Source organism: Sinocyclocheilus anshuiensis, unplaced genomic scaffold, assembly GCF_001515605.1.
Source record: "Sinocyclocheilus anshuiensis isolate Anshui unplaced genomic scaffold, SAMN03320099.WGS_v1.1 scaffold180, whole genome shotgun sequence".
Lineage (NCBI taxonomy): Eukaryota > Metazoa > Chordata > Actinopteri > Cypriniformes > Cyprinidae > Sinocyclocheilus > Sinocyclocheilus anshuiensis.
This window is the reverse complement of record NW_015554093.1, coordinates 838,742-850,688: the sequence shown is the minus strand read 5'-3', so window position 1 is coordinate 850,688 and position 11,947 is coordinate 838,742. Positions and strand designations below refer to the sequence as shown.

The following is an 11,947-nucleotide window of genomic DNA, read 5'->3' as shown; positions in this document are numbered from 1 at the left end:
CAGTGTTTCCCCTGCCATTATATTAGGGGGGTGGCCCGCCCCCCTTGAAGGTCAAGTTAATTTTATTTTTCTATTTTCTCTATAGCGCCAGATCACAACAGAAGTCATTTAAAGTTACCTTTCCTATAGAACAGGTATATTCCTTGTTCTTTTATTAAGTAAACTAAATAACCTTATGTTTTTTATCGTATTTACACAACGGCATGTCATTTCGGTCTCTACGTTATGGTCACGCTCTCTGTATCACGCACAGCCGATGCGCACACGCACACACACGTGAGCACACTCCCACTCCTACTAGTATTTGTAAATATTAAGCCTCAAAACGATTCATATTTAAATGAATTCTGCATGTCTCTGTCAATGAATGGCGCAGACGTGCGGTTTTTTTACCACTCGTACTGAAGAGCGTGTGATGCTTGCGGTGATTTTAGCATCTGCCGTCTCACTAAATGAGGACATAAATACATGAACAACATCTCCAGAACTGCTCTGAGAGTCACTTCATGAGCATTTGACTGTTTCATTTGAGTAAAACTATCCTCATATCATATACACACAGAAATGTAAAGGTGTTCACGGCAACCCGTCAAAATAAAAATTCGGTTTAACTTGAAGGCACTGGCAGAAATATATTACTATTGTTCAGTAGAATGTACGTAACAAGCTGCTACTACTACTACTACTACTACTACTAAAATTATTAAAACCTTATTTTTAAGGAATAATCATACAATATTTCTTCAATGTTTTAATTGTAATATTAAATGACATTTATTTTCCAAAAAATACAATTTGTTTAATTTCATTACTTAAAAGATAGATTAAATGAATGTTTTATGCCTTAAAAAAATTTAAATACTAGGGATGCAGTATCGGTATCGGGCCCGATACTGAGCTCCTGTACTCGTACTCGTTAAAATGCCCCGATACCAAACGCCGATACCACACAGCATGTGATAAGCGCCATATTCAGACAAAGAAACACCAACAACAGACAGCAGAATGGAGTTAAGGCTGTCTACTACGAAGTATATGTATGCAATGAATATAACGTTAAACATTCAGTATTAACGCATGTATGTGAAAGTAACAAAAACTTGTAAAAAACATTTTAATGGGCATAATTAAGTGTGAAAATAACCGAAAGATATACAGTCAAACCAAAAATTATTCAGAGACCAAATATAATTTTATATTTATAATATTTTTTTACTAGTGGGTGTAGGACATTTATGTAAAGTGATGAAAATCTAGTGGAGAAGACTAATGATAAGATTCACGTTAATCAGATCTTGTTTTAAATGTGCTGAAATAAATCCCGGAAAAGATCGATTCGCGGCTTTTGAGAATCGATATCGAATCGATGTAATTTTAAAAAACGATTAATCGAAAAATCTATTTTTTTGCCCAGCCCCAGTTGTGGAAATGCTATGACGTTTCGAGAAACAATGAAAAATTCGCTATTTGTCGTGTATGTTTTGCATGATGATATGATGAATGGATGGTTCATTTTTAACAGCTGATTCAGTGATGTTAGTGCTGATCGCGGCCGCTCTAATGCTATATCAGCCAGCCGTGGAACGTTTCTGAAGCGGCTCTCTGCGCTGCTTGGCTAAAAATAGTCTATTGTGAGTTGTCACATCGTGGAGGATGGAACAAAACCTCGTCGGAGCCGTAAGGGTAATGCGGTAACGTAACTGGTTGTGGGCTGCTTTTAAATGAACATTTATTTATAAAACAAAGTATCTTCTTTGGCCATATTAGCCTACTTAATAGCATTAACACAGGCTTTATTGGACTGAATTGGGTGGAGCAAAAGCTATCTTACTAAGCATAGCACCATGTAGTGTTTTGGATCACTTCAAAGTTTTAATCTATGTTGATGTCAAGTCATTTAATCAGATGATAGATAGATAAGGTAGATAGACAAAACGAAGCTTGAGCATTTGAACGTTTGATTAAATTTTTATTATTTATTATTTTTAAAATTATTTATTATATTATTTATTAAATTATTTTTCCATACACATTTATCATAAGTATCAAAAGATTAAAAAAAATAAAAAGAAAGAAAATAAAACAAACAAATGTTAAAGCAAAGCAGGCACACATTTAACAAGAATTATCAAATTTGAAATTTAAAATAAATCAAAACTCGAGAAACATGCAATTTATTTTGAGGCCCCTTTTGTCCATGCACTCATCGAGAAAAATGTCCATATCTTTAAATTGGAATTGGAAAGCAAAATGTTCTTTGGCCAGTTGCTGGTCGTCAGCCATTTTGGCCTGTGAAAGCTGAAGAAGAGCTTTCTTCTGGTCTTCCTCTTTCAGTTGGAGGAACCTCAGCTCTTTCACCAAACCTCTGAAGACACAGAGGTTTTTCCGCAGCCATCCAACTGCAGCGTGGAGGTCTTTTTGTTAACCTTGGCTCCTGAATGAGTTGTACAAACAAATGGAATGAAGTGTTGGAAATGCCTTCAATAATACTGTGCATTCAATAGCACATAATACTAAAAAGTCATGAGCTTTAGTCAGGATGTAGCAAGCATTATCAAGTTTTGATTTTTTTTTTTCTTTCTGAAGTGCCCCTATTTGAGATATAAAAAAACATACCCTGCTGCAGATTTCAATCTCCTGCTCTTCCGTCACTTGCACGCAGTGAGGACATGTTTCCTGCGAAAAAAGTATGGTAATTTGTAGTCTGCTGGACAGAGAAAAACGTAAGCGAGAAAAAGATACCTTTCAGCAGCAACATTTTCCAAGAGAATGAGGCACCACCATTTTAGTATTAGAGGAAAATCAAACTGGCAAATATTAATATCATCAAATTGAATTAAGTCCCAATTATCTTTTTAAACAACAATACGCAATTAACGCAGGGGCTAGGGTTGGCCACCCCACTCACAACTGCTGCTTCTGTCACTTTTTCTCTTGACAAGAAGTGCATTTATTCAGTCGCAGAATGACTGAGAACAGGAGACGTTTCAGACGCACGCTCCACTTCACTTCAGCGCCAGGCACGAGTCAAACGAGTGCGGAAACAGTACTGTGCTCGCAGCGCGTGCTCTTCAATTGCACGCACAAAAGTGAACCATACCATGCAGTGGAAAAGCGCCATCTGATGACATGCTGGACTTCTGCAATCATTTAGTCCACTTAAACTCCACCTCTCCAAAAACTGCAAGCTTGCAATTATTTATGAGTGCAATGTCCATATCTCAAAATCCAATCAACAACCAATGGATAGAACCAAGTCCCACCCTCCTTTTAATGAAATTTATATTTTTTCTTTAATGAACACTTGTGTGAAGGGTTATAAGATCCTCATAACTCTAGTTTACAAGAGTGCAAAGGCATTTTATCGGCAGGACTTAAAGTTCTCCGGCACCGTGCTGGATCTCCGGCGTGTGGCATTTAGCTGCGGGAAAATAAGATTGAAAAAAAACAACAACTTGATATCACGTTCGAGTTAATGAGTTTGCCTTTGTATGAGAGGAACACTGCTTTCGCTCTCAACCAAACTAACATTACTAGCCAATCATTTTTGGTCCTATAAACATGAGATGCGCATAATAGTATCCAACTGCGGAGTCGCAGCTGATGAGCGCGACACATTCTGAAAAAGCTGCGAGGCGCAATGGTCAAAGATTTCCATCTAGAGCCATATTTATATAGAAAAGCTATTTTCTGTATAATTAACGGAGCTTTGTAAACAGATCAGAGTAATCACGTCATCTCCATAAGAACTATATGATTGGCAGAACAAATTTACCTATAGTTTTGAAAAGGTCCTGTTCACACATGATCTCTTAACGACAATTTACCAGTGAAGACTATGTTTGAAAGGGGCTAAACTCTTCCTCTGCATATGCGGTGAGTTTGGGTTGCTTAACGTTCATCTGGGAAAACTGTGCGTTATCTCACTTAATTTGTAACTTAAGTCATTTATAAACCTATGCCAACACAGAATACATCAACATATTTCTAAATATGCGATTTATTGTAGATCACAATTTCAAAATAAAAGTTTCTCACTTTGCATATGGTCAAATATTGCAATTAAATGGATTGAATCACATGAAACATCACCAGGCCGTTGGCGCCCTCTGCAGGTATTTGTTATAATATAGGCATATATTACATTATGTATTTAACAGTTGTTCAATAAAACCATGTACTTGGTTTTGATACTTTATTTGAGCCAATTATAACTGCACAAAATATAATATTTATAACAACATATAACTGCATTGTTCTACTTTCTGTAATTAAAAGACACATATTTTGTCATTCAAATATTTCTTAAAGTGTTAAAACATTGTCTCGTTCTATTGAACCAAGTATATGCATTTTGTCTCCTCTCGTGAGCTAAGTTTGTCACACCCCTAGTGTCGATAAGCGGTGATATAGCTCATAATTCTCCAAGTGTATGATATAGCCTAGCTTTAATTCTTCAGGTCAATCATATACACATGAAAAAAAAAATCAGTTTGAATAAGGAAAGCGATAACTTTGCCATAGTATCCTTTCAAATGTTAGTTGCCATTGCATTCTTTGCATGTGCTGCGCTTTATTTGTACCATTTGTTTTATTAGTTTATATATTAGAATTTTAAAGACAATAACAATATTTTTTGATAAGTGAAATCTGATTTTAGTCCTTTAAAACCAAAAGAGTAGTGCTTAAAGTCCTTAAGTCCTGGAATTTCATTTTGCAGTATCTGTACGAACCCTGTTTAAGTTACCAGTTCTTGGAGCATTTTATTTTGCTGTTGTTAACTGAACTGAACTGTAGTTTTCTGTAGTAAACTGTCTTTGTATATTTCCTATTTTATATTCATTTCCTAATATTTAATTTACTATTATTTCTTTGGAACAAAACAATTTCAGAAATGTCATGTTTTAAATTGTAGGTCATCTTGTTCCCTGTCAAGGACAACTCTAACCAGCAAAACTTGATATCAAAAGCATCCTAAATGTTACATGTGTTTGCATTATAGTGAGTAACCTTTCCTGGTATTGCTGTTTCAAATAGCCCACCATAATCTGTAGTCTGAGCCTGTCAAGGGCTAATGGAAATCTGATGAAAGATGAAAATCTATTTCAAATAATGTTCTTTTTTTGTTTTGTTTTGTCAAATAACCCTGTGTATGTGTCCACCCCAGCCACCCCCCAACCCCTGGAAAAAAGTTCAGGCTCAGGAATTTTTTTTATTACCAGCTCTTGGAGCATTTTATTTTGTTGCTGTTAATTGAACTGAACTGTAGTTTTCTGTAGTAAACTGTCTTTGTATATTTCCTATTTTATATTCATTTCCTAATATTTAATTTACTATTATTTCTTTGGAACAAAACAATTTCAGAAATGTCATGTTTTAAATTGTAGGTCATCTTGTTCCCTGTCAAGGACAACTCTAACCAGCAAAACTTGATATCAAAAGCATCCTAAATGTTACATGTGTTTGCATTATAGTGAGTAACCTTTCCTGGTATTGCTGTTTCAAATAGCCCACCATAATCTGTAGTCTGAGCCTGTCAAGGGCTAATGGAAATCTGATGAAAGATGAAAATCTATTTCAAATAATGTTCTTTTTTTGTTTTGTTTTGTCAAATAACCCTGTGTATGTGTCCACCCCAGCCACCCCCCAACCCCTGGAAAAAAGTTCAGGCTCAGGAATTTTTTTTATTTTTTTATTTAACCCTTGTATCAGTCATAACTTGAGGAGAGAGATAGTGCAGACACTGGACAAAACTTTCTATTGCACGTGTCGACCACCAGTATTCACACACTATCAAATTTAATATAGGCCTATTGCTGCTGAATGCATACCCTAAGCCTTCACGTCAAAACTGAAGTATACTTAAGCATGTTTTTGTGAGCTCTGCAGTCAGTCCAACCTCAGCTGCTACTACCAGCGACACGCCTCATCAAACCACATGTACGGAAAGTGGGAGCTGTTTACACAGGACACATTCTTCTCTTCAAAGACGGCTGGACCGTGCAAAAGGTTGAAATGCAACGTTGGGGTTCTTGAGACATGCGATTCAAAGCTGAACTACTTTTAACTTGACCCATCATTAAAAAAATGCAACAAAAATGCAGCTCAAGACGATTTTGTGGCACGTCTACATAAACCACCAATTAAAAATGCCACAAATGCAGTACAACAACACGTCTACCTTGGGCAGATTGAGAAACTTGAAACATCTCTGGCCTACAGTCCATATTGCACCAATGATATGGAATACGTTGACTTTGTCATATCTATTTAGTGCTTTGTTGTTTAGTTTGAGCCTCCATTTGGAGTCTTTTCACAGCAAATGTTGATTATACCAATTAATCAGATTTAAATGCATGTGATGTTCATTCAACTGGAAGTTTTGAAAAGTTTTACCAGAAACGGTTGCTTTGTGTCAGTGAGGATATGACTGTACTTTGTATCTACTGGTCATTGCAGGATCATTGTGAGGCTCTTGTATCATTTTAGCACTTCCTGATGTATGGTATTGTCATACTGTGGCGTCGCTGTGTTCCCTGGAGCAAACCATATTAATTTTTCACAAGTCAGGCCACAGTCTAATAGACACAAGTATTTCCCAGTACATTCAAGGTAAACTTGTTCTGTCTTTTAAAACTAGATTCTGTTTTCAGACTAATTGAAGTTGCATTTAAGTTCAGTTTAATATATGGAAAAGTATGCAAGACCACTTCCTTGTTTGATAAAAAACATGATGAGCACAGTTGCTGACAGTTTCTCTTTCAATGCAGGTGGAATCGTTCATACTAGACCAGGAGGATCTGGATAACCCCGTACTAAAGACAGCTTCAGAGCTGCTCCTATCCAGCGCAGCAGACGGAGCCGACCTCAGAACAGTAGACCCAGAAACACAGGCCCGGCTCGAGGCATTACTAGAAGCAGCAGGTACATCCTCCGGCTGACCCTGATGTGATCGCATTAAGCCTAATGATTTATCCTGTGTCTCTGCATGCATGTGCGCACAACTTCTGTTTGTGTTTATTCAATGTCTCCACAGTGCTGAGCATGAGTCGCGCTTTCAGTTTTGTGTTTTAGACTTTAGAGCAAACTGTTACAGAGATCCTGCGAATAGCTTTTTGTTGGAATTTGTTGCCACAAAAACCCCACAGAATTGTAAATATTTGTCAATCATTAGGGCTGCAACAACTAACCGATTAGAATCAATAAAAATAATCAGATGGCAAATTTCATTAATGTCTGTCCACAGAGAACCTTTCTCTAAAAAATGCATTTGATTACTATTTTTGAAATTACTTTATATTGTAATGTTTTATACACTATCGTTCAAATGTTTGGGTTGGTCAGAATTCTGCGTTTTTGAAGAAAGTCTCTAATGTTCACGGCTACATTTATTTATTTAAGAAACAGAAACGTTGTGAAATATTATCACAATTTAATATAACTGTTTAATATTTGAAAATGTAATATATTTGAAAATGAGCCAGCTGGTCCAAATAAATAGGGTATTGAGCCATTTTTCATGAGCAAGCCTTTTGTGAATCCCACGTTGAACTCCCTGACATTAGAGATGCAGTCGTCAGTAAAATGACGTGTTTGAGGGCGGGTCAAGTTGTTAGTGGCCAGCCAACGTTGAACATAAGTGGGAATTATGCAAATGTGTTACCCGTAGGGCTGTCAAAAAAAATTCGAATTTTGAACATTTGTCGAATTTAAAATGAAAATCCACATTCGAATACAAAAACGTTGCATTCGAATTTTAGTTGTGCGTTGAGGCAGCCTTATCAGTGGCGCACGAGATGCAATGATGATGTAAGTGTTGTTGCAATATAATGTTTTTGTTAGCCTATCCAGTTGAAGCCACTAGATGCGGCACTGCTGCATTGTTAATTAAAAATATTGCGGAAAAAGAGAACATCAATGCGGCGATGATCTTGTTTACGTCAAAACTGAAACCAAGCCGTTCACACAGAACACATATTTTGTGCATTTTCTAGAGGGACATCCATCACTGTTGCACTCGCATCTCGCACAAAGCAGCCGCATGTTTAGAAAGCCAAGTAAAATTAAAGTTTAACTTTGAAAAAAACATATATCGAGACTTTATGGTGGGTTTTTCCCCCCATCCCACTGCATCTCATGTTTTTAAATGAAAAATGTACTGCGTGTTTGGCTTTTTGCCCTTTGTATTAAACTATGCATACATACATGATGCTGTTTTGTTTATAGTTGTTTAAGCAAATTAATTCATTACAATTGGTTTATAAACATTATTTTAAACAGTATGCCCTTTTTTTTCCCACAGATAGTCATGTTATCTTATGCTTTGAATAAACGTGCATTAGTAATATTTTGCTCGATGCGCCCTCTTGTTACCTCAGAAGAGAAGCCAAAAGCTTTTCTTCACCCTAACTGAAATTGTGCATTTGAAATTAGAATATAATTCAAATTTTGATAATGTTTAAGTACAAAATTCGAATGTAGTTTTTCAGCCATTTTGACAGCCCTAGTTACCCGTGACGTGTAGCCGTCACTGAAGTGGGATTCGAATTACTACCGACTCGTTTAGGGTGTACAGAGTCGATTCTTTATTTTGGGAGGCAATAACTTTATTTATCATGCACTTTCGGCTTTACAACTTTGCAAATCGTTTACATTCACATGCAGCTACATTACATACTGCATGAAAGGCAATACTGGAAATGGCATAATAGGGGCACTTTAAACCATTTTGTTTTGTGTATATATGTATCAAGTATTATAATTATTTCTTTTTGCAATTCTTTTTCAAAACTACGGAGTGAAGTGTTAATCTGTTTCTCTTACGTGTGACATTTATTATGAACAGAAACAAAGTGCTGTATCTGGGTCTCGGCTAAAGAGTTCACGATTACAGTATATATAGATCTACTACTGATTGAGCAGCACAGAGGCAGTTTGAGTTCACACACAGAAATATCTGTATACGGAGAGTTAGTGCTTAATATATCCCTGCAAATCCTTAAAACCTGTTTATTTTTACATGCTTTTCTAGTAGCATTTCTAGTCCTTATTGCCCAGAGTGAGCTTTCATAGCACAAACCTCTACATTGCGAGTAAATCACTCGCATATGCGACTAAATCTTCACTCTGGGCGACTAAATGATGTGTAATATTAGCCAATGGCTAATAAATTCTCAGATTTTACTCGCCAGTGTGTGAGTTGGAGGCTGAGTATATGATTAGCACAGATATATTTTCAGAACATACAGTACAGAGCACTCTGACTGAGCGCTTCAGAGTTTCACTCTCCGTCAAGCGATCCTAAGTTCACGGTTACCAAGTTTTAATTCTAATTACTAAACTTCTATTATTAAATAATACTTGATTATCATATTATAATGCTTGACTGCTTGACTGACTGATATTAAGAGTGCACTTTCAGATATTTAAAAAGCTGTACCATTTTACAACCATTATATATGTTTGTAAAATGGCATAACTTATATATATATATTAGTATAGTATTTCAGTCTGGCGAGTAAACAAAAAAATGTACTAGCCAATGGCGATTCAATTGCCAAGGTGTCCGTAGAGGGTTGTAGCATATGAGTGCTTGCATGTTAACGCTGCGTAAAGGGTCTTGGGAGGTCTAAGGGTCAGTGTCACACAGTCTGTGTGCAGAGCATTTCATAATTTGTTTTATAAACTGGGAAACTGCTGGTTGATAGTACTTGGCACCAAGTTTTGCAATGTTCTGTTGACCTAGTCTGTGCGTTATGCCATTGTGTGCTCTTGTTCGGGATGAGTTGGTTTGGGTGAGGCCCAGCATGTTAGGCCTGATTCTCTACACCGGCCTGCCCTGCCCCATGAGCGGATAGTTATCTCGCAGAGGAACCAAAGGGGAGATTAGTGGCAACAATGGATTTCCATACAGCAGCAGCAGCCTCACTCATGACTCAGCACTGGCCTTTAGTACAGTTGTGTACTGTCTGTATGTGTGTCTTCATCTGTGTCTATGAGCATCTCTATTGCTTTCTCCATCTGTGCAGAGCTTGTGGATGTCTGTCTTTGTCTTTGTTTGGTCGTTTGTGTCTATACACTGTTGTATTGTCTTTCTTGCACTTGATTGTGCGTTCATTATGCTGATCATAAGTTACCTACTGTTTACACACGCTTTGTGTTTTCATTCCACCTGCACCACACTATTGTGACTGAACACCTCCATGGCACGTGGTTTATCTGCTATCATGAGCATTATCTCTTTTGCATCATCCCAGGCTTTCATAGGAAACCAAATACTGCTCTTCCTGGTTGAGGTTAGGAGCAGGTATTTAATTATCACTTGAAATCTGAATATTGCCACTGTACAGTTACCTAGAGGTCATTTGCTTTAAGATTGAGGGGACTGTCTATGCTCAAATTCTGCAGTTTTCATGAAAAGCCGAGGTGGAAATGAAAACACAACCTGCAAATAAAATTTGAGGTTTGGGAATGGTACATAGCACACAAACATTTTAAAGACATAAACGGCCCATGTCTGAGGGAGATTAGAGGTTGACCGGTTTATGCTGAAAATAGCTTTTGAAACTGTCAGTAAAAAATAAGACTTATTTTCTTTTTAATTTGTTTTATACAAACACACTATATAGTAGTGAAATAAAATAAAAAACTATGCTATGTGTAGGCCTGTTATCTATATTTCTGTCCTTTAATGGATTTTTTTTAAAGGGGTCATATGATGTTGCTAAAAAGAACATTATTTTGTGAGTTTGGTTAGGGATGCACCGATACCACTTTTTCCAGTACTCGCCCGATACTGATACTTTTATTTTTGGTACTTGCTGATACAGCGTACCGATACCGATATTTTTATTGCATTTGTAGATTTTTTTTAAATATTGGGTACAGAAACCAAAAGGGTATGTATAATGTTAAATGTGCTGCACACATCTGAATATTTGGGTTGAACTGTTCTGAAACAGTGTTGTAAATACAACTTAACCACTGATTTCTAGTCGTGTCCTCTTTTGGAAGGCCAAACAAAGTTTCGCTTTCACAACGAAACACAGCGTCACACACGGTGGCCTTGAGTGAGCGGACGCCTGCGGGCTAGAGTGAACGGCGGCTGGAGTGAGCGGAGGCCAGCGGCTGGCAGATTCGAAGAAGGAGTGGCCGGTGGGCTTGCGGCAACCATGTGTGTCGACCCCGGGCTGGACACCGCTTCGTCCACGGTGAAAGCTGATCCGGGGATCCACAGCGCGAATGCATCAACACTACTGCTGTTCCTGAAACCACGCCTTCTTTCTTTGCGTGCACATTTGGGCGGCATCATGCTAATATTTCCACATAGTGATGTAGACATGTGGGGGCGTGTTCGAACGAGCCGCTTTAGGTAGGCGTGGCTGACTCTTAACTTTTATAAAGAATATCTCTTTGGATTTTGGATTTGAGACTTTAGTCTTTGCAACTTTACAGATCTTCTTTATGCACCAAGAGCTTGTGAAAAATTTAAATCGCATCATATGACCCATTTAATTAAGTGACAGAATGCTAAAACAAATACAGGTCAACCCTCTATGCACACCGTAGCAATATAATCGCCATTGGCTAGTACATTTTTTTAGTTTAGTCGCCAGACTGATATACTATTTTACACACGCACACACATGAAGAGCTCATTTGCAAAAACCGATAACTCAGAAATCACGTTTTTTTTTTTTTTTCGTATGTTTTTTTTTACATATTAAAAGTTTGTTTTATAGCAAAAGCAGGTGACTCCAACAGTCGTTTTTGGCAAAAGCACATTTCATGTTTTAGAGTTGAAAAAAACACTCGTTTAATCTTTGTAATCTCCTCAGATGACAATGTAGATCCCTGACAAACGCTGTTGTTGTTCATAAACTGATCATAAACTGTATGGATGGTGATTACACGCAATACACGGAGCTTTTCCCTCACCATTGTAACC

The 11,947-nt window shown here is 37.3% G+C and overlaps 1 protein-coding gene across 1 annotated transcript in view; it reads left to right on the top strand.

Annotated features, from left to right (window-relative positions):
• LOC107669344 (ankyrin repeat and KH domain-containing protein 1-like) overlaps positions 1-11,947 on the top strand; it is a 61,053-nt gene that overhangs the window by 25,158 nt on the left and 23,948 nt on the right. The window contains exon 2 of the mRNA XM_016461513.1: positions 6,771-6,924. Coding sequence (XP_016316999.1) covers positions 6,771-6,924 — 154 coding nt within the window. The remainder of the gene's footprint in view (positions 1-6,770; positions 6,925-11,947) is intronic.